Genomic DNA, 19,955 nt, shown 5'->3' on the forward strand with positions numbered 1-19,955 from the left:
CCCAGTTTTGAGAGATCCTTTTGTAGCTCTTCGCAGTCTGCCTGGGACTTAACTATTTGAGTAGTTTTGTATCATCTGAAAATTTTGCCACCTCACTGTTTACACCTTTTTCCAGATCATTTATGAATATGTTGAATAGGACTGGGCCCGGAACAGACCCCTGAGGGACACCAATATTTACGTATCTCCATTCTGAAAACTGACCATTTATTCCTACCCTTTGTTTCCTATCTTCTAACCAGTTACCAATCCATGAGAGGACCTTCTGCTGCATTGCTGGACTTTTAGTGCCTAATAGCCTTTGGTGAGGGAACTTGTCAAAGCCTTTCTGAAAATCTAAGTACACTATAGCCACTTGTCAATATGCTTGTTGACCCCCTCCAAGAATTCTAGTAGATTGGTGAGGCATGATTTCCATTTACAAAAAACCATGTAGACTCTTCCCCAACAAATTATGTTCATCTATGTGTCTGACAATTTTGTTCTTTACTATAGTTTCAACCAGTTTGCCTGGTACTGAAGTCAGGCTTACTGGCCTCTAACTGCCGGGGTCACTTCTGTAGCCCTTTTTAAAAATTGGCGTCACATTAGCTACCCTCCAGTCATTTGGTACAGAAGCTGATTTAAATGATGGGTTACAGACTACAGTTAGTAGTCCTGCAATTTCACATTTGAGTTCCTTCAGAACTATTGGGTGAATACCATCATGTCCTGGTGACTTATTACTGTTTAGTTTATCAATTTGTTCCAAAACCTCCTCTAATGACACCTCAGTCTGGGACAGTTCCTCAGATTTGTCACCTAAAAAGAATTGCTCAGGTTTGGGAATCTCCTTCACGTCCTCAGCCATGAAGACTGATGCAAAGAATTCATTTAGTTTCTCCGCAATGGCCTTATCGTCCTTGAGTGCTCCTTTACCATCTCAATCATCCAGTGGCCTCACTGGTTATTTAACAGGCTTCCTGCATCTGACATACTTAAAAAAAATTTTACTATTACTTTTTGAGTCTCTGGCTAGCTGTTCTTCAAATTCTTCTTTTTTTATTCCTAATTATATTTTTACACTTCATTTGCCAGAGTTTATGCTCCTTTCTATTTTCCTCAATAGGATTTAACTTCCACTTTTAAAAAAGGATGCCTTTTTGCCTCTCACTGCTTCTTTTACTTTGTTGGTGGCACTTTTTTTGTTCTATTACTATGTTTTTTAATTTGGGGTATACATTTAAGCTGAGCCTCTATCATGATGTCTTTAAAAAGGCCATGCACTTTGCAGGGATCTCACTTTTTGTGCTGTACCTTTTAATTTCTGTTTAATTAACCTCCTCATTTTTGTGTAGTTCCCCTTTCTGAAATTAAATGCTACTGTGGCAGGCTGCTGTGGTGTTTTCCTCGCCACAGGGATGTTAAATTTAATTATATTATGGTCACTATTACCAAGTGGTCCAGCTATAGTCACCTCTTGGACCCAATCCTGTGCTCCACTTTGGACTAAATCAAGAATTGTCTCTCGTCTTGTGGGTTCCAGGACTAGCCTCTCCAAGAAGCGGTCATTTAAGGTGTTATCTCTGCATCCCAGTCTGAGGTGACACGTACCCAGTCACTATGGGGATAGCTGTAATCGCCCATTATTATTGATTTTTTAATTTTAATAGCCTCTCTAATCTCCCTGAGCATTTCACAGTAACTATCAGCATCCTGGTCAGGTAGTCGGTAATATATCCCTACTGCTATATTCTTATTATTCGAGCATGGAATTACTATCCATAGAGATTTTACAGTTTTACAGTAAATCTGTAAAAAATATTTTACAGTTTGGTTTATTTAAATTTTTTTATTTCATTTGATTCTACGCTTTCTTTCACATTTAGTGTCACTCCCACCAGCACAACCTGTTCTGTCCTTCTGGTATATTTTGTACCTTGGTATTCCTGTGTCCCATTGATTATCTTCATTTCACCAAGTTTCTGTGATGCCTGTTATATCAATATCCTCATTTAATACGAGGCACTCTAGTTCATCCATCTTCTTATTTAGACTTCTAGCATTTGTATATAAGCACTTTAAAAACTTGTCACTTTTTAGCTGTCTGCCATTACATGATGTAATTGAATGCGACTTTTTTTCATTTGACTGTTTCTCATCAGATCCTACCTGTATTTTATCATCTTCCATCCTCTCCTCTTGACTAGGACATAGAGAATCTCCATTAGTAGATCCTCCCCAAAGGGATGTCTCTGTCCAAATCACATGCTCCTCTGCCCCTGTTGGCTTCCCCCCAGCCCTTAGTTTAAAAGTCCTTAGTTCCACTGAAGTCAACAGGAATTTTGCCATTGATTGCAATGGGAACAGGAATTATCCCATAAAAAGAGAACTTTCAGTACAAAAGATTTATCAAAATATAATAGAATTCCCATTACCTTCATCTCGTTCCCTTTTCCAACCTTTGTCCATTAACTCCCAAGGCTGAAATTGTATCTTAAGACATTGCTTTTTCATAAGCAGCTTTAAGCACCGGCATATTTCAAAGAGTTTCTGAGGAGGTGCTACATCAGGAAATGAAATATGTGATACAGTGGACACAGCTGGATAAAGGTCATAGCAAAACCATCCAAAAATCAGCGTGTCAGCCGGTGAACCTCCCTTTCCACATGTTTGGTCTGGTGGATATGAATTTTTGCACTGGGTACCTATGTCAACCCTTTTTTGGAATCAGACATAACTAACAGAGTGTGCATAAAGATGGCAGTTATATGCCATATATTATATATTGGAGATACAAGAATATGGACTGCATACATAGGGAGTATCTTATCTAATCAGGATTTGAACTGCCTTATGCCTATGCCTAGTTACTTTGCTGCGCACAGATTAACCTGTTGCTAACACATACTGCAGTTATTGCTGTATTCACCCCCAAAGAGGCACAATGAGATGGCAAATTATTATTTATTTTCTGTTATATAATACCTTCATCTGAGGATCTCAAAGCACTCTGCAAAGATTAATTTAGCCTCAAAGCAATCCCTCTGAAGTTATTCGGTTATAAATGGAGGCAAAGCAAGATTAAGGGACCTGCACAGGACACATGACAGAGCTGGGACTAGCCTTTAAAGGGGGGGAGTAAAGTCCAGTGAGGTAAAGGGTGAATGACTGCAGATGCCAATGAGACCAGAAGTTGAAAAGGCTGAATGCATACTTATAAGTGTCACAAAAAGAGAGGGATTAATGTCCCTTTTGAAAGAACCATTCAAAGACAATAGAAATTTGCTAGTTTAAGAAGGAAACAGTTCTGCCTCAGAAAGACACAAGCAGCTATTATGCTGTTTGAACAGGATTCTTTAACGTCCCAGTGTCTGCAAACCACAACTTGAAAATCCTCCCTGCCACATAACATGCCAGACCACAATTGCATGAAACAAAAAAGTCCTGTTAGAAATTTCCAGAGCTGTCTGAAAACCGTGGAAAGTTTTGCGTCACATTGCAAAGGCTTTTCCTCTGGAAAAAATATTTTGCAACTTTCTATTAATATTGTTCTTTACTGTCAGTTGATGCTGGGGCTTTAAACTATTCTGGTTTCTGAGGGTTTTTCATGTTGCTTGGTAAGAACTTTGAACGCAACTTTATTTTGTAGCATTTCTCCTTTTCCATTAAGCTGACTCCTTTGTGTCTCCCCCATCGACTCTTCAGCACAAGTCAGACACTGAAGAGGATAGGAACTGAGATGCATGGAAACAGTGAGGTCACAGGCATGAGGAACTGAATGGCACAGCTGCACAGTCACCTAGGTCCCTGCAGCAATCAGTTGATGGCCTGAGGAGTTAACAATAAAAAGAACATTTTTTTTCTTATGTGAAGAACATTCCCACAAAAATCTCTGGAGCCTAACCAGCCTGTGATTCTTTATTTCAGTTTTCTGTCATGAAAATTATTGTGCAGCATAAAGGAAAAACAAAGATATGGTTTTCAGTGTTCTCCAGTGCTTTGAAGTCTCTGGCAGCTTACCACGATATCAAACATAAAAGACTGTGGCCCAAATAAATAAATGCCTTTGGGAGCGAGCAAAACCTCCTGCTTAATACAATACATATCTGCCCTGATACAAAACAGAATTGCAAAAAGTTTAAAAGGGGAAAAAAATTCTCCCTGCATCCTCACTATTGTTAAAGCAATGCACTTCTCTAGCTCAAACAGGAATTAAATCAACTTGATGAGCAGGGTGAGTGAGACAGAGAGCAAGGAGAAGGAGAAGGTCACAACCACAAGGGGAAGGGTGGTGGGCAAGGGAAGAGCAGAGTGGACTGAAGAGTGACCAACACAGTGAAGTAATGACACAAGGAAGTGTGAGTAAAGCTAAAAGCTGCTCAGCAGGCAATCCCAGTATCATCTGCTCAAAGAGCTCGTGGGGATCTCAGGTGCTACAGGCCCACTAAAGCTCTTACTCAGACAATACTCCCACTGGAGTTAGTGAGAGCCGCCCCTGCCTGCAGGCCTGGGGCCTAGTATATGCGTGAAATAGAAGAATGGGGGGTGGAGGGGCACAGGGGGAAAGAACAAAAAGACTCAGTCACGATGGACATCAGTAGGGTCCCCAAAAATCTAACATGTTGCTGCCTGAAAGGTCCGTGAAGGCTCCTAAAATTTCCCTCTCAAGGGCAAAAATCTTTATGAATCCCAATTCTGAGATTATGCTGCCATTTGAGGGCAGGACCCAGGGCTGGTGGGTAGGAGGGTGCAGGTGAAAAGAGTGCTAAGCTCCTGCCCAGGGGACTGCTGTTGAGCCTGCAAGTCCAGGACGTGAACAGGCTGGAAATCACTTCCTCCCCACCCCCTGCCACTCCAGAGCTTAGCAGAGGGGCGGAGAGGCTTTCCCATGCCAGTGCTGTGCAGGGCTTTGGCACATGTAGGGCTTGGTTCTTCCTGGCCAGCGCCCCAGGCCAGACGGTCTTGGGCTTTCCCGGGGCACCAGCCTAGCCAGACTCAAGGGGGGAAGGAAGGAGCCTGCTGGCCAGGCTATTGGTGAGCTGAGCGCTCTCACCAGGGGCTGGTTCGCCACACAGCACTGGGAGTGGGACGCACCCTGCCGGGGGGGATATGGAGGAACAGCGGGGCTGGAGCGGGGGTGAAGAGGCAAAGCAGGGAGAGGACAGTGAGAGGGGGAGCACATAATGGGCCGATGGGTGGGCAGCAGAGGCGACACATAACTGGCCACCACCTGGTGCCTGCCGGCACTCACCAGCCACTGCAGCTCACAGCCAGTGCCCCCTGGAAACAGGACCGGGGGAAAGACCCTGCTGGCCAGGAACCGGCACGCAGCGGGGGCTACGCTGATGAACCAGCAGGGGGAGCGGCCAGCCCGGCACGCTGCATCTTTGCCTCGCCACCAACCTTGAACACCCACCCCCATCGTCAGCCACTGGACCCCCATAAGAACATAAGAACGGCTATACTGGGTCAGACCAAAGGTCCATCCAGCCCGGTGTCCTGTCTGCCGACAGTGGCCAAACTCAGGTGCCCCAGAGGGAGTGAACCTAACAGGTAATAATCTAGTGATCTCTCTCCTGCCATCCATCTCCACCCTCGGACAAACAGAGGCTAGGGACACCATCCCCCTTGCCCCCCTTCCCCACTCATCGCTGGTGGGTGGGTGGCTGGTAAGCAGGGATCTGGCCAGCAGCAGGATCTGCCAATACTGATGGGGAGAGAGACAGAAAATACAGGACAATTTGCCCGTTTTAAGAAAAAGTCAGGACACCTGCAGAAGGGCTTAAATATGGGACTGTCCCTTTAAAAATTGGACGTCTGGTTCCCCTAGCCATGGGGGTGGGGGGGGGGCAGGGAGCTCCACGCACTGCCCCCGCCTTCAGGCACCGCCCCCGCAGCTCCCATTGGCCTCAGTTCCCGGCCAATGGGAGCTGCAGAGTTGGTGCTTGGGGTAAGGCCAGTGTGCCAGCCGCTTCCAGAAGCCCTGCGGGGCCAGAGCAGGCAGGAAGCCTGCCTTACTCCTGCTGCATTGCTGGACTTTTAGTGCCTAAAATCTCCCGGTAGGGCTTCAGTAGCCTACGGAAGATAGAGCCTGATTCCGGGAGACTCCCGGCAAAAGCAGGAAGATTGGAAACCCTACAAGCAGCTCAAATTTCAATGGAGACAATTAGCCTGTTTACTAGCAAAAAGCACCATGAGCCCGCCAGTGAGTATCCACCACCACAAAGCAGGCAATTGAGTTCCTGCCACAGCCAATACGTCTTCCCACAACGGGGCAACAACAGAAATGGGGAAGGGTGGAGCGCACTGGGAGGGGCAGAGCTGGGAAGGTGGAGTGGGCAGGCATCTGCAAACGTTGCCATCTCACGGTTTACCCCCTTTTCGAGATCATTAATGATTATGTTGAACAGCACAGCTCCCAGTACCTACTTTTATTCCTGTGTTCCCTTGTTTATCATTGTTCTACCAAGTTTCTGTGATACCTATGACATCAGTACACTCGTTTAATACCACCCACTCAAGTTCATCCCTCTTACTATTTAGACATCTCGTATATTTATACAAACACTTATAAAATTTGTCAATATGTGCCATCATGTGATGCAAATGAATGGGTTTATTTTTCATTGGCCTGTCTCTCTATATATCCTACCTGTACTTTATCAACTTCTTTACTCTCCTCTTTACTAGGATTCAGAGTGTCTCCTGTAATAAATCCTACCCTAAGGGAGGTCTCAAACCACCTGCTCCTCTGCACTTTTTGGCTTTCCCCCAGCCCTTAGTTTAAAAACTGCTCTCCGACCTTTTTATTTTACATGTCAGCAATCTGGTTCCATTTTGGTTAAGGTGGAGCCCATCCTTCCTGTATAGGCTCCCCCTTTCCCAAATGTTTCACCAGGTCCTAATAAACCTAAATCCCTCCTCCCAACACCATCAACTCATGCACGCACTGAGGCCCTGCAGTTCTGCCTGTCTAACTGGCCCTGTGCATGGAACTGGAAGCTTTTCAGAGAATGCTACCATGGAGGTCCTGGACTTTAATCTCTTATCTAGCAGCCCAGATTTGGCCTCTAGACCTCTCTCCTACCTTTCCCTATGTGACTGGTACGTACAAATCTCACAGCCACCAGATCCTTCCCAGCACTGCACATAAGTCTGTCTAGATGTATTGAAAGGTCCGCAACCTTCACACGTGGCAGGCAATTCATCACATAGTTCTCCGAGTCATTATTAACCCAGATATTTATATTTCTAATAACTGAATCCCCCATTACTAGTCTCCTTCCTAATAATTGGGGTTCCTGCTCCTGGAGGGGTATCCTCAGTGTAAGAGGATATGACATCATCTGGAAGGATGTTCCCAATTATGGGATTGATTCCCTCTGCTCCTCCCCAACAGCACAGAGGCTGTCAGATGAGGGGAGGGCCCCACTCTTCTGTGTCCTGGGAAGTCTGGTCTATGTACCTCCCTGCCTCCCTTAAGGCCTCCAGTTCAGCCCCTCTGGTTTGCAGAGCCTGTACTCTGTCTCTGAGGGCCATGAGCTGCTTGCCTGAAATGCACACACCTGGCACCTGCCCACATGGCAGGGAATCATACAGCTGCATTCAGCACAATAAACTGGGTAGTCCTCAGTGTGCTGCTGGATTTCTGCCAGCGTCACTTGTACTCCTTCAGGGTTTTTTGTTTGGGTGTTATTGGGTGTGGGGGATATTGGCCTAAGTTTAGAGACTGTTTATTGGGTGTATCTGGCTCTCATGCTCCCCTCTAAACTCCCTCACCAAACTCCCCTGGTCACTAGCTCCCGGGTCACTTGGCAGCTGGCTTTTTAAACCCTTGTTCTCCCTCAGTTAGTCCCACCCCTTTGTCAAGGGATCAGGGATCAAAGGATGGCAGGCTACAGCCTTGTTGGGAAGCGCTCAGCCTTGCCTACCAGGCCACTCGCCTCTGCACATGGCTCCCCAAACACTGTACTCCTTAGGTAATGGATGTTTCTCACCCTGAACAGGGAGTAGGTACTGGAAGTACATATGGAACTAAGAAAGGGGATATAGGTGTACAAATACAAACAGAGTAGCAAAAATTATAGGAGTTTTGTTTTGCCGACAAAGAGAAAGCTGCTAAGGATGCTCCCTGAAATGAAGGGCTCTGATCGTTGGCTTTATTTACACAGGCTCAGTCTGCTGCAATGTATGTTTATAACAGGAATGAATTTTACCCACTGGACCAAATTTAGCCCTAGGATAAACATGTGCACCTCCTTTGGCCTTAATGGAGCTGCATCCACTTACCACAGGGGTGAATTTGGCCTGTTATATGTCAGTTTTATGGGCCTTTTATAAAAATAGCTTATAATTATCCCAGCATGTTGATTTTATTTTATTTACCATATGTATTTATCCCATACAACATGACAGTACTGAAAGAATAATTATGCAGTGCACTGCATTATGCAGCACATTGCTGCGAAACATCCACACTGCTCAGATTTTGTGAAGCATAAAACTTTCCCAGTTTTTATTATTACGGAATAATGCTTTGCACCTATGCATTATGTATCATTGGAATGTCTTGCAGCTTTTGTACACTTTGATTAATGGAGACTTACATCACCCCTGGGAAACTGAAGCACAAAAAGAGGTTAGGCATTCCTTACCAACGCCAAAGTCATACAGTAAGTCAAAAGTAACTAAGAAAAGAACCCAGGGGTCCTGATTCATAGGCCTTGTCAACATGAGAAATCTGTTGGAAACCAATTTAGTTAAATCAGGGGTTTCCTTTGTGTGGACTGTTGTAATAATCAGGTCTACAATTTTACCCTAATTGTCAACTCAACTGTGAAAAGTGAGTAAGTCCATAGGAAGTCAAAATAACCAATAACAACAAATGTTGATGGGAAAAGGTACAAAAGGGAGAGAGAAAGACTGATGTAGCCCAAACAAAAAGGCCTACTGATATAACTCAAGGACCGTATTAAGATTATGCCTGGTAAATAAGAATAGTGTGGAACCGAAAATCAATGAACCAAAACTGGTGTCAGAAACTTGGCCTAGTTGGTGGACAAAATAGTGCAGGGATGGACTATTCCACCCATCAGTCGCTTTTGGGGTCCTTCTAGAAAGACACTTTAGAGAAAAATCTGGGAGTGAGATTTGCTATCATGTCTGCCACTCCATCTCCTGGGATCCCAAACCTTCTTCTTTCTAATCCTCAGAGATGTCCTGACCAAACTGGGCCAGAGAGAGAGGGACCCACACGACATCGTCCCTGACTGACTCCAACTAGCTCTGGTTGAATCCCAAACACCACCTGGGACGAAACAGGTCTGGCCTTTGACAACAGCAGCTCCAGCCCGCAGCAGGTAACCTCTTTTCCGCCAAAGGACAGTTCTTACTGTCTTTGATATCATCTAAGAGACTATCAAACAAAGGCTTTTCCTTCTAAAAACTCTCTCCAGTGAAAGGGAACAAGGGATGCAGTTAAAATGAAACCCTTACTTAATACTTTACATTTCAAATGCTTTAACTGTTTTTCCATCTTTGCTGTATCTTTAATAAAAGGTTCAAAAGATTTTTAATGGAGTGTTTGTACCACGGTACTAAGCAGGCTGAGGTCTCTGTATGCCAAACCCCAAACTTTGACTAACACAGTTTAATGTTGGACAGTGACAGGTTATGTTAACTCCTTTGGCCCATTTATTCCATCTACATTAATACAACAGAACCCGCTCTTATTGTGGTGTAAGAGTGCCTTATATTGACAGAGCTTACATTGGTAAGGAATGCATTTACGCTGAAGGCACTCAAACTGGAATGAGCGCACCCATCCCATGTGGCTGTATTAATTTAGTTAAGTTGGTACAATGGTCTTGTTGGTACAATGGTCTTGAAAAGAAAGGCATAGTACAATACACTGACCACCATTAAATGCAGGGTACTTACTACCTATAAAAGTGCTCTAATATGAAAATTCTGCTACCCACTCGTGTCTACACATAACTTCTACGTGATAAAGGTCCTAATAGCATATTCTATTAATACTTCAGAGTTGCAGCCTCCCATTTATTAAGGGTGAAGGGCCTAATTCTTGTCTCACTTACATTGCTTGTAAATCCAGAATAGCTTCACTGGAGTCATCAGTCAGGCTGGTGTGAGAGGAGAAGTAGGCCCAGGGGGTTCGGAAAGCAGGCGATTCCAGAATACAAAAATTCTCTTTCAGCTGTGTACAAGTGATGTGAATTGTAAAAGAAAAAAAGCAGAGTAACAAAAGCCTACACCAGCTTTACAGATATACAGGCACAGAAAGCACATGGTATTGGGCAAGTCAAATTAACCTAAATCCCAGGCATGTGCTCGCACCGCTAAACCACCATTCCTGATGTTAAAAGCTGAATTTAGAACATACTGGAAAGCCAGAGCCTGGGCGAGGTGAGTGGGGAATGGAAGCATTCAGTACTTCCAGCTATCTAGCTAACAGGGGAAGCACTGTTATTAACTACACAAACCAGCTGCTCACCATCCTGACAGCTGGGACAGTCACAGATCTGGTGATGGCAGCAATGGGATATCAGGTAGATACAGGGGGAGAGCGTATTTGTATTTCTATCTGCAGAGCTGACTAATTAGGATCACACCCGTGATGGGGCTGGAGCAGTTTCTGAATCCTCAAAGGAAGCGGCACAAACCCTTAGGCTTTGCCTACTGTACCACCTTATGTTGGTATAACTACGTTGCTTTGGGTGTGCAAAATCCACATCCCTGAGTGACACAGTTATGCCAACCTAACTCCCAGTGTAGACAGCACTTTGTCAATGGGAGGGCTTCTCCTGTTGCCATAGCTACCACGGGTGCTGGCTTCTAATTTTTACTGAGGGTGCTCAAGCCCCTCTCAGCTCTACACCCCACCCCAACTCTACCCCTTCTCCCAAAACCTCATTTCCGCACCACTTCTTTCCACCCCCGCTCCCATCCCACCCCACCCCACTCTGCCCCTTCCCCGAGGCATGCCCATCCCCGCTCCTCCCTCTCCCTCCTGGCGCCTCCTGCACGCCACTGAACAGCTGTTCCACAGCATGCAGGAGGTGCCGGGAGGGAGGAGGAGGAGTTGATTGGCAGGGGCTGCCAGTGGGCAGGAGTTAGAGGCAGGAGGAGACCTTGGCTGCTGGTGGGTGCTAAGCACCCGCTAATTTTTTTTCATGGGTGCTCCAGCCCTGGAGCACCCATGGAGTCAGCGGCTAGGATAGCTACTGCCTCTCGGAGAGGGGGAATACCTACACTGACGGACATAGCATCTTCACTAAGCTGCTGCACCGCTGCAGTGCTGTAAGTGTAGACAAGCCCTGAAATGCCTTTTACAGGGAACACGATGCTACTTCATTTGGATGAGCTCTCCCCTGACGTCTGGTGGCGAGTCATGGTGGGTTGTAGAAAAGAACTTCAGGGGCTGATCTCATTTGCATAGGCACATCCACCCCGTCTAGATGGTCACTTTGGCTGCTGTTGGAGCCCCAGTTTCTCTGTTATTGGGGCAGGAATAAACTGTTATTATCCTGATTATGTGAATCAAGGACAGTGGAACTGTACTTGGCCTTTTGTTATGATGGAGGGACTCACCATCAACTAAGCAGCACTCGCTAGGCAAGGGTCATGCATTCCAAAAACCCAGTGAATGGAGAGAGGCTGGGGACAAGTATTAATACTTGGTGGCATGGACCCCTGGTGAGGGCCTTATATGCTAATTGCATTTTCTTCTCTCTCCACTGTGGAATATCAGAGCTAATTTTGATTCTATTAGGAGTCTAGTTACAGGCTGCTGAGCTGAATTTGCTTTGGGCTAATAGTGCACCAGCACTGAGGCTCCCCTCCTACAAGCAGAAATCACGAAAGAGCTAAACTTACTAAGAGCTGAAATCACTGAGTGTTGTGTTAAGTAGTGGGGGAGCCTGAAGATATATGGCGGAGCAGTTTGCGGTATGGCTGGCAGAGGAGAGCGGCTGGTGGAGCAGAGCAGTTTCTCGGATGCCTGGAGCAGCTCATGGGGGTGGTTGGCAGAGCGGAGCCCCATGGAGAGGTGGGGCAATCAGCTTTGGACCACATAAGGTGCCCTTTAACCCCCCCCAATCTCCACCCAGGTTGGGAGGTAAAACTCTGCAGATAAACTTTCGAACTTTGGGGCTGCCCTGACCAGGGACAGAGACTTTGGGTGATTTTGGGTTGCTGGACTCAAGATTTAACTGGGAATTGGTCCTGCTTCGAGCAGGGGGTTGGACTAGATGACCTTCTGGGGTCCCTTCCAACCCTTATATTCTATGATTCTATGATTCTAACCAAAGGGAAAGGACATGCCCCAATTTGCATGGGGTGGGTTTTTTGCTCATGGGTTGTGTTAGGAATCCTGTTGGTGGTGTTTCCCCAACATAATGCCACATAATGCCACATTCTTTCTCTCTGTTATTAAAAGGCTTTTTGCTACACTCAGACTCTGTGCTTGCAAGAGGGGAAGTATTGACTCTTGGAGGCACCCAGCGGGGGTGGTATATATTTGTCCCAGGTCACTGGGTGGGGGCTCGAGCCGGTTTTGCATTGTGTTATTGGAATGGAACCCCTAGATACTGAACCCGGCCCTTGTTGCTGCCAACTCTGACGGGCAGAAGGGTTACACTTATTCATGCACTTGGATGGGAGTGGGTGAAACCAAAGGACACAGGGGATTTTGGTCTGGCCATGTTCTTTTTGGGTTTGCCCATGGCCTCTTTTGCATCACTGAACAAGCAAAGTGCTTGGAAGTGCTAAGGACCATAATAGTGCTTGCATTTAAATTAGTGTGTTCTATACCACTTCACTTCCCTTACATGCTGTGCAGGGGATGGGACAGTCAGCACCTTAGCTAAACATTTAGCACATATGACAGAAAGAGAGCGAACGAGAGAAACTGACTGTACCTCTCAGTCAGGGTGAAAAGCATAATGTGGTTTATAAAATAATAACTGAAGATTTATGGCAAGTCTACACTAAAAAATTAAGTTGACCTAAGGAACATCGACATACAGCCACCGCAGTAACTGAATTGGTTTTACACGTCCACGCTACGCTCCTAGTGTCAGCAGTGCTCATCCTTACCAGGAGCACTTGCACGGCTTTAACTGCATCAGGGACATTGCGGGATGGTTTCTGAAAGGCAGCAACAGTCGATACAGGCAAAGCACCGTCTACACTGACACTGCATCAACCTAACTACATTGATTTAAGCGCCATGCCTCCTGCAGAGGTGAAGATATTAAGTTGGTGTAGCAGGCAAGTTACAGTGGTGGGAGCTGTATTTTAGTGTAGACACTTACAGAGTTAGGGTAACGTAAGCTGCCTTACGTTGACTTAACTCTGTAGTGTAGACCTGTAGAAAAGATTCCCTTTGTGTTCTGTTTAGGTAAACAAAGTGAGGAGGGAAATGTCTCAGACATCACCAATCTGCCTATTACACATCACATTGTTCACATTTCTTTTCTTGCTTAAAAAAACCACAATGCAACATTGACACAAGAGGCAGGAACCCCTTTGCCATCAAATGGTGAAGAGAAACAATCCCTCTGCTCACTGCCTCACTACTCACTGGAGGGAGTGACTGGCCGAGTCACCACTACCAAGAGGTCAGTTATCCCATTGCCTCTCATTCAAACTCCCTCATGCAGGGACCGGATGGAGAAGCAGATGTTAAAAATCCTCACCTACAGTGAAATATTCAGTCAAACATTCATCAATGAACAATAGCACTAAAGGGGGGTTTGATGAACAGAGCCTCTGAGCAGAGACCATATGATTGGTCCAGCTGACTCATCCTCTTCTTCCCCTGCTTCCTTTGGCTTTTGGGGTGGTTGGGTTCCAATGCATGAAGACAATACAACAGCAAGGGTCAGCCCTGGGAGGACTCTAGATCAGAGGAGGCAGTGCAAATAGACAAGCACCTATTAGGAAATTGCTTTGCACGGCATTTTTTCTTCCCCGTAAAGCTCTCACAAATACTTGCTTTCTTTTTAGCAAACAGTGCCAACGTGACTCAGTAAAAGAAACCCCACTTTCCCCATACAGGCATTTACATCTCCTTCGTCTTCAGGGAGGGAAGGCATGAAATTCTTAATTCTTTATACAGGGCCAAGAGTTTGCTAAGCACTTTGCAGACAGCATGAAGGGAGGATCGCTGCCCCGAGCGCTTGCAATTTAAATATGCTCACACACACACACACACACACACACACACACACAGCCAAAATCTACTCGAAACAAGGGAGCTGAACCCAAGGGCAGGAACACCCCCCCCCCCACTTCACCCCTCCGCCAACCCAGTGGAAGTTCTTGTCTGCAAAATCTGTGAAGTAGCCTTTTTGACATCAATGCTGTTACATCAGGGATGAATTTGGTCTGGTATGTCTATCTCTCAGATTCCCTTCTGTAGCCATTATGGTACTGTAGGAAGACTGGCTTACCTGATCCCTCAGCAGATGTATGGCTATGCCTCACTTTCCATGGAGTGAGTCTTCCTGGGCTGGTGTGTGGATTTGAGACTTTAGTCACAGTCCCCCACCTCTCCCTGCAGAGGCAATAAAAGGCCAAATAATAACACATGCTCCTTCAGCTCACCCTGGGATCAAATAGTTCCCTTGGCCCAGCCCAGATAAAGTCCTTCCCCATGATCACAGGGGCTCCCCCTCCATAGGGGAATTAGGACCCTCCCTCAATTCAAGGCTCCAGGCTGGGACACAAAGCCGCTGTTCCAATCTGCCTTGCCACATAGTTCCCTGGGCCACTTCTTGCCCGCTCCCTGGAGACTTCTGCCAATCGCAGTCCTTCTACTAGCTCCCCCTCCATGGAGAACCACTGCAGGTCTCACTCCAGGCCCCCGGCTACTGGTGTTCCACAATTATTACTCAGTCCCTTTGTACCTGCCTCTCCCGCCCCCCGACATTCTGTCCCCACTTACCCTTCCTTAGGTCACTTACCCTTCCAGTACCGCCAGCCTCCAGAGATCAAAGATCATGAGTCAGACCCCCAGAAATCATGAGATTGGCCAGAAAAGTCTTTTTTTTTTTTAAAAAAGACTATTGTTATTTTTGGTGTTTTGATTTTTGACACACCCCTTTGCCCATTGTATGCATGTGTGCATGTGCCTGAGAGAGACAGAGATTTAGTGTTGCCTACTCTCCCCAGTTTATTGGGTGAGGTGATGTCAGCCCCTGTTGCAGGAACTCTCACCCCCACATCTGCCCAGCCCCTGTCCAGCAATAAATTCTGTCCCCAGCCCAGCCTCACCTCGTCTTCTCCTGTGACTCTTTACCCCCCTTTCCTGGGGCAGGGTGCATCAGGGTCTCCCCTCTTTCAGGCCGGGGTGGTGGCTCCAGAGGCTTTTCACCCACCTCTGCCCCTTCCCATGTGGGCGCTGAAGGGAGGCAGAGGAGCAGAGATGCCATCCTGTCCCCATTGCTCACAGGTAAGGAGGGGGAAGCACCACCTTCAGCTGCTGGGCTTTTGCTCCAACAGCTTCGGGTTGCTATGGGGAGAGAAGAGAGAGCTCTGCCTGCAGCAGATCTGGTTGGTTAGTCTCTCCTAGGAGGCGGGCAAGCAACCAACCAGAGGGCTCAAATTCAGAAGAAGGCGGGAGCTTTAGGAAGCACTGCCAGACTGGCTACAGACTCCAGCCCAGCCAAAATTCCCTCATTACCAAAAAGTTGGCAGTGGTACTAGTATGTTTTCTCAGCTCCACTCACCCTTCCTATAATGGCTTCCCCTCTCTTTCTACCCAGCTACCCCACATCAGCTATTGCAATGCATCTTCTGTGCCTTGTGAGACACTGGGTGAACAAGTATCAGAAGGGTAGCCGTGTTAGTCTGGATCTGTAAAAGCAGCAAAGAGTCCTGTGGCACCTTATAGACTAACAGACATATTGGAGCATCAGCTTTCGTGGGTGAATACCCACTTCGTCAGATGCATGTAGTGGAAATTTCCAGAGGCAGGCATAAATATGCAAGCAAGAATCAGGCTAGGGATAATGAGGTTAGTTCCATCAGGGAGGATGGGCCCTCTTCTAGCAGTTGAGGTGTGAACCCCAAGGGAGGAGAAACTGCTTTTGTCGTTGGCGAGCCAGTCACAGTCTTTGTTTAATCCTGAGCTGATGGTGTCAAATTTGCAAATGAACTGAATTTCAGCAGTTTCTCTTTGAAGTCTGGTCCTGAAGTTTTTTTTGCTGCAGGATGGCTACCTTTAAATCTACTATTGTGTGACCAGGGAGATTGAAGTGTTCTGCTTCAGGTTTTTGTACATTGCATTCCTAATATCTGATTTGTGTCCATTTATCCTTTTATGTAGGGACTATCCAGTTTGGCTGATGTACAGAGCAGAGGGGCATTGCTGGCACATGATGGCATATATTACATTGGTGGACGTGCAGGTGAATGAAAAGGTGATGGTGTGGCTGATCTGGTTAGGTCCTGTCATAAATATAAAGGGAAGGGTAAACCCCTTTGAAATCCCTCCTGGCCAGGGGAAAGCTCCTCTCACCTGTAAAGGGTTAAGAAGCTAAAGGTAACCTCGCTGGCACCTGACCAAAATGACCAATGAGGAGACAAGATACTTTCAAAAGCTGGGAGGAGGGAGAGAAACAAAGGGTCTGTGTGTCTGTCTATATTCTGTCTTTGCTGGGGATAGACCAGGAATGGAGTCTTAGAACTTTTAGTAAGTAATCTAGCTAGGTACGTGTTAGATTATGATTTCTTTAAATGGCTGAGAAAAGAACTGTGCTGAATAGAATAACTATTTCTGTCTGTGTATCTTTTTTGTAACTTAAGGTTTTGCCTAGAGGGGTTCTCTATGTTTTGAATCTAATTACCCTGTAAGGTATCTACCATCCTGATTTTACAGGGGGGATTTCTTTATTTCTATTTACTTCTATTTTTATTAAAAGTCTTCTTGTAAGAAAACTGAATGCTTTTTCATTGTTCTCAGATCCAAGGGTTTGGGTCTGTGGTCACCTATGCAAATTGGTGAGGCTTTTTATCCAACATTTCCCAGGAAAGGGGGGGGTGCAAGTGTTGGGAGGATTGTTCATTGTTCTTAAGATCCAAGGGTCTGGGTCTGTAGTCACCTAGGCAAATTGGTGAGGCTTTTTACCAAACCTTGTCCAGGAAGTGGGGTGCAAGGTTTTGGGAAGTATTTTGGGGGGAAAGACGCGTCCAAACAGCTCTTCCCCAGTAACCAGTATTAGTTTGGTGGTGGTAGCGGCCAATCCAAGGACAAAGGGTGGAATATTTTGTACCTTGGGGAAGTTTTGACCTAAGCTGGTAAAGATAAGCTTAGGAGGTTTTTCATGCAGGTCCCCACATCTGTACCCTAGAGTTCAGAGTGGGGGAGGAACCTTGACAGGTCCTGTGATGGTGTCACTGGTGTAGATATGTGGGCAGAGTTGGCATCAAGGTTTGTTGCATGGATTGGTTCCTGAGTTAGAGTTACTATGGTGCGGTGTGTCATTGCTGGTGAGAGAGAATATGCTTCAGGTTGGCGGGATGTCTGTGAGCGAGGACTGGCCTGCCTCCCAAGGCCTGTGAAAGTGAAGGATCGTTGTCCAGGATGGGTTGTAGATCACTGACGATGTGTTGGAGAGGTTTTAGCTGAGGATTGTACGTAATGGTCAGTGGAGTTCTGTTGGTTTCTTTCTTGGGCTTGTCTCGCAGCAGGAGGCTTCTGGGTACACGTCTGCCTCTGCTGATCTGTTTCCTTATTTCCTCGTGCGGGTATCGTAGTTTTGAGAATGCTTGGTGAAGATCTTGTGGGTGTTGGTCTCTGTCTGAGGGGTTGGAGCAAATGTGGTTGTACCTCAGAGCTTGGCTGTAGACAATGGATCATGTGGTGTGTCTGGGATGGAAGCTGGAGGCATGAAGGTAGGCATAGCGGTTGGTGGGTTTTCAGTATAGGGTGTTGTTAAAGTGACCATCACTTATTTGCACCGTGGTGTCTAGGAAGTGGACCTCCTGTGTAGATTGGTCCAGGCTGAGGTTGATGGTGGGGTAGAAGCTGTTGAAATCGCGGTGGAATTCTTCCAGGGTTTCCTTCCCATGGGTCCAGATGATGAAGATGTCATCAATGTAGCGTGAGTGGACGAGAGCTGAGGAAGCGTTGTTCCAGGTCAGCCATAAAAATGTTGGCATATTGTGGGGCTATGCGGGTGCCCACAGCGGTGCCACTGGTCTGGAGGTTTATATTGTCACCAAATTTGAAATAATTGTGCGTGAGGATAAAGTCACAGAGCTCAGCAACTAGTTGTGATGTGGCATCATCAGGGATACTGTTCCTGACAGCTTGTATTCCAGCTGTGTGTGGGATGTTTGTGTAGAGAGCCTCTACATCCATGGTTGGGTGAACAATGCACTATCAAATTAAATTGCATTGTTAAGAGGAGAAGGAAAGGACATTTGGACCGCAGAAGCTTGTGTATTATAAATTGTTTGTTGATGCAGGGAAAGATTATCACATTATCTCAGTTGTCAACAGCCAATTAAGCTCTAAGACACACTGGAGGCCCTTGCAATGATCATAACTGTCAGACAAATATTTCATAAGAATAAATAAACAGAATCATACAAAATGTTTTCCAGACATATTAAGCTTGGAAAAAACAGGTCTTTTAATTTTTTTAATCAAAGTTCTACCTAATGGCAGTTTGTAAATCATATTTTATGAGCTATTGCTTAGAAGAAAATATCATCACTATACAGCCTAATGTCAAGCTAGTCAGTGTCTTCTCTTATGTTTATCTTTAGTGTCCATAGGGCAGAAGGAAAGACACAGGGTGATACAGTCTCAATATGTCTAAATATGCCCATGAGCTCGTTTCCAATAAGCCATAAACACTAGCAAACTGTATGCCTCGTATTGAGCCAGGTCACCATAGCGTAACATTGCAAAAGTGTCTTGCTAGAAAGGAAACCAGTAGCAAACAATATCTGGGGTGCATACCACCTCCTGCTTCAAATTGCCCTGCAAATATCAGCTCTCCCCTCTTGTATTCTGGTCAGTATTTGGCGAGCACTGTGCCATTCAAGTTCTGTAGCAAAATGGCTGAAATGCACATAGATGTGTGAGAGATAAGGTTAGAGGTAATATCTTTTATTATCACAGAATACCAGGGTTGGAAGGGATCTCAGGAGGTCATCTAGTCCAACCCCCTGCTCAAAGCAGGACCAATCCCCCACTAAATCAACTTCTGTTAAATTAGACCAACTTCCGTTCATGAGAGAGCTCTGTGTAAGCTTGAAAGCTTGTTTCTCTCACCAACACAAACCGGTCCATTAAAAGGTCTGACCTCACCCATCTTGTCTGTCTCTGATCCTGGGACCAACACAGCTACAGCTACACTGCCTAAATAGATTTGCTAACACTCATACTCTGAAACAGGTGACTATAGGTATGACCCTGTTCCCATTGATGTCAAAGGGAATTTTGCTATTGAATGACTTCAGTCAGAAGAGGGTTTGACCTAGTGTCTCTAGCCTATCATTGTACTGCAGCTGACCTTTACATTATCCTTAGCCACCGGCAATATTGCATTTATGTATTTTCACATTTGCTTGTTATTCTTCATCAGTATATAGAGACACTGGCTATTTTAGCTAGACAGGAATGGGGTGGGAAAGGGGTTCAACTCTGGTTTACTTTGATTGCAAACCACACCATCTAGGAAATTCCCAGTTCCCACTACAGGCAAGAATGTATTAGCCTGATACATGGCTGTTTGCATTATAGTGCAAAAAGTGCTGTCTTACAGATAGGACATATAACTGAGGTCCCAATAATTTGTGATTAAAAATTTTCTGGCACTTTTCATCGGAGGGAGAGTATTAAGTCCAGGTGTCCTGACTAGATTCCAGTTGGATAATTACAATCTGCCAACCTGTAATATTCCCTGCAAAAGCTCTGGGGCTCTTCTGTTTCTGTT

General features: G+C 45.8%; 2 protein-coding genes across 19 annotated transcripts in view; one reads left to right on the forward strand and one right to left on the reverse strand.

Annotated features, from left to right (window-relative positions):
• The window catches only part of DLG1 (discs large MAGUK scaffold protein 1), a 529,193-nt gene extending 513,724 nt beyond the window's left edge, over positions 1-15,469 (reverse strand). For all 13 annotated transcript variants that reach the window (XM_075132009.1, XM_075132007.1, XM_075132006.1 and 10 more), the window contains exons 1-2: positions 15,280-15,469; positions 14,457-14,560 (exon numbers count right to left, since the gene is read on the reverse strand). In XM_075132009.1, coding sequence (XP_074988110.1) covers positions 14,457-14,560; positions 15,280-15,437 — 262 coding nt within the window. In that variant the 5' untranslated portion in view covers positions 15,438-15,469. The remainder of the gene's footprint in view (positions 1-14,456; positions 14,561-15,279) is intronic.
• The window catches only part of LOC125642767 (uncharacterized), a 127,634-nt gene that overhangs the window by 74,922 nt on the left and 32,757 nt on the right, over positions 1-19,955 (forward strand). For 4 of the 6 annotated variants that reach the window (XR_012669823.1, XR_012669822.1, XR_012669824.1 and 1 more), the window contains one exon: positions 9,195-9,341. The exons of 1 other annotated variant lie outside the window; for it this stretch is intronic. The gene's annotated coding sequence lies outside the window, so the exon portion shown is untranslated. Of the gene's footprint in view, positions 1-9,194; positions 9,342-16,333; positions 16,420-19,955 lie in introns of those variants that run through there. One more of the 6 variants, XR_012669826.1, reaches the window with a different exon arrangement.

This window comes from Caretta caretta, chromosome 9 (assembly GCF_965140235.1).
Source record: "Caretta caretta isolate rCarCar2 chromosome 9, rCarCar1.hap1, whole genome shotgun sequence".
NCBI lineage: Eukaryota > Metazoa > Chordata > Testudines > Cheloniidae > Caretta > Caretta caretta.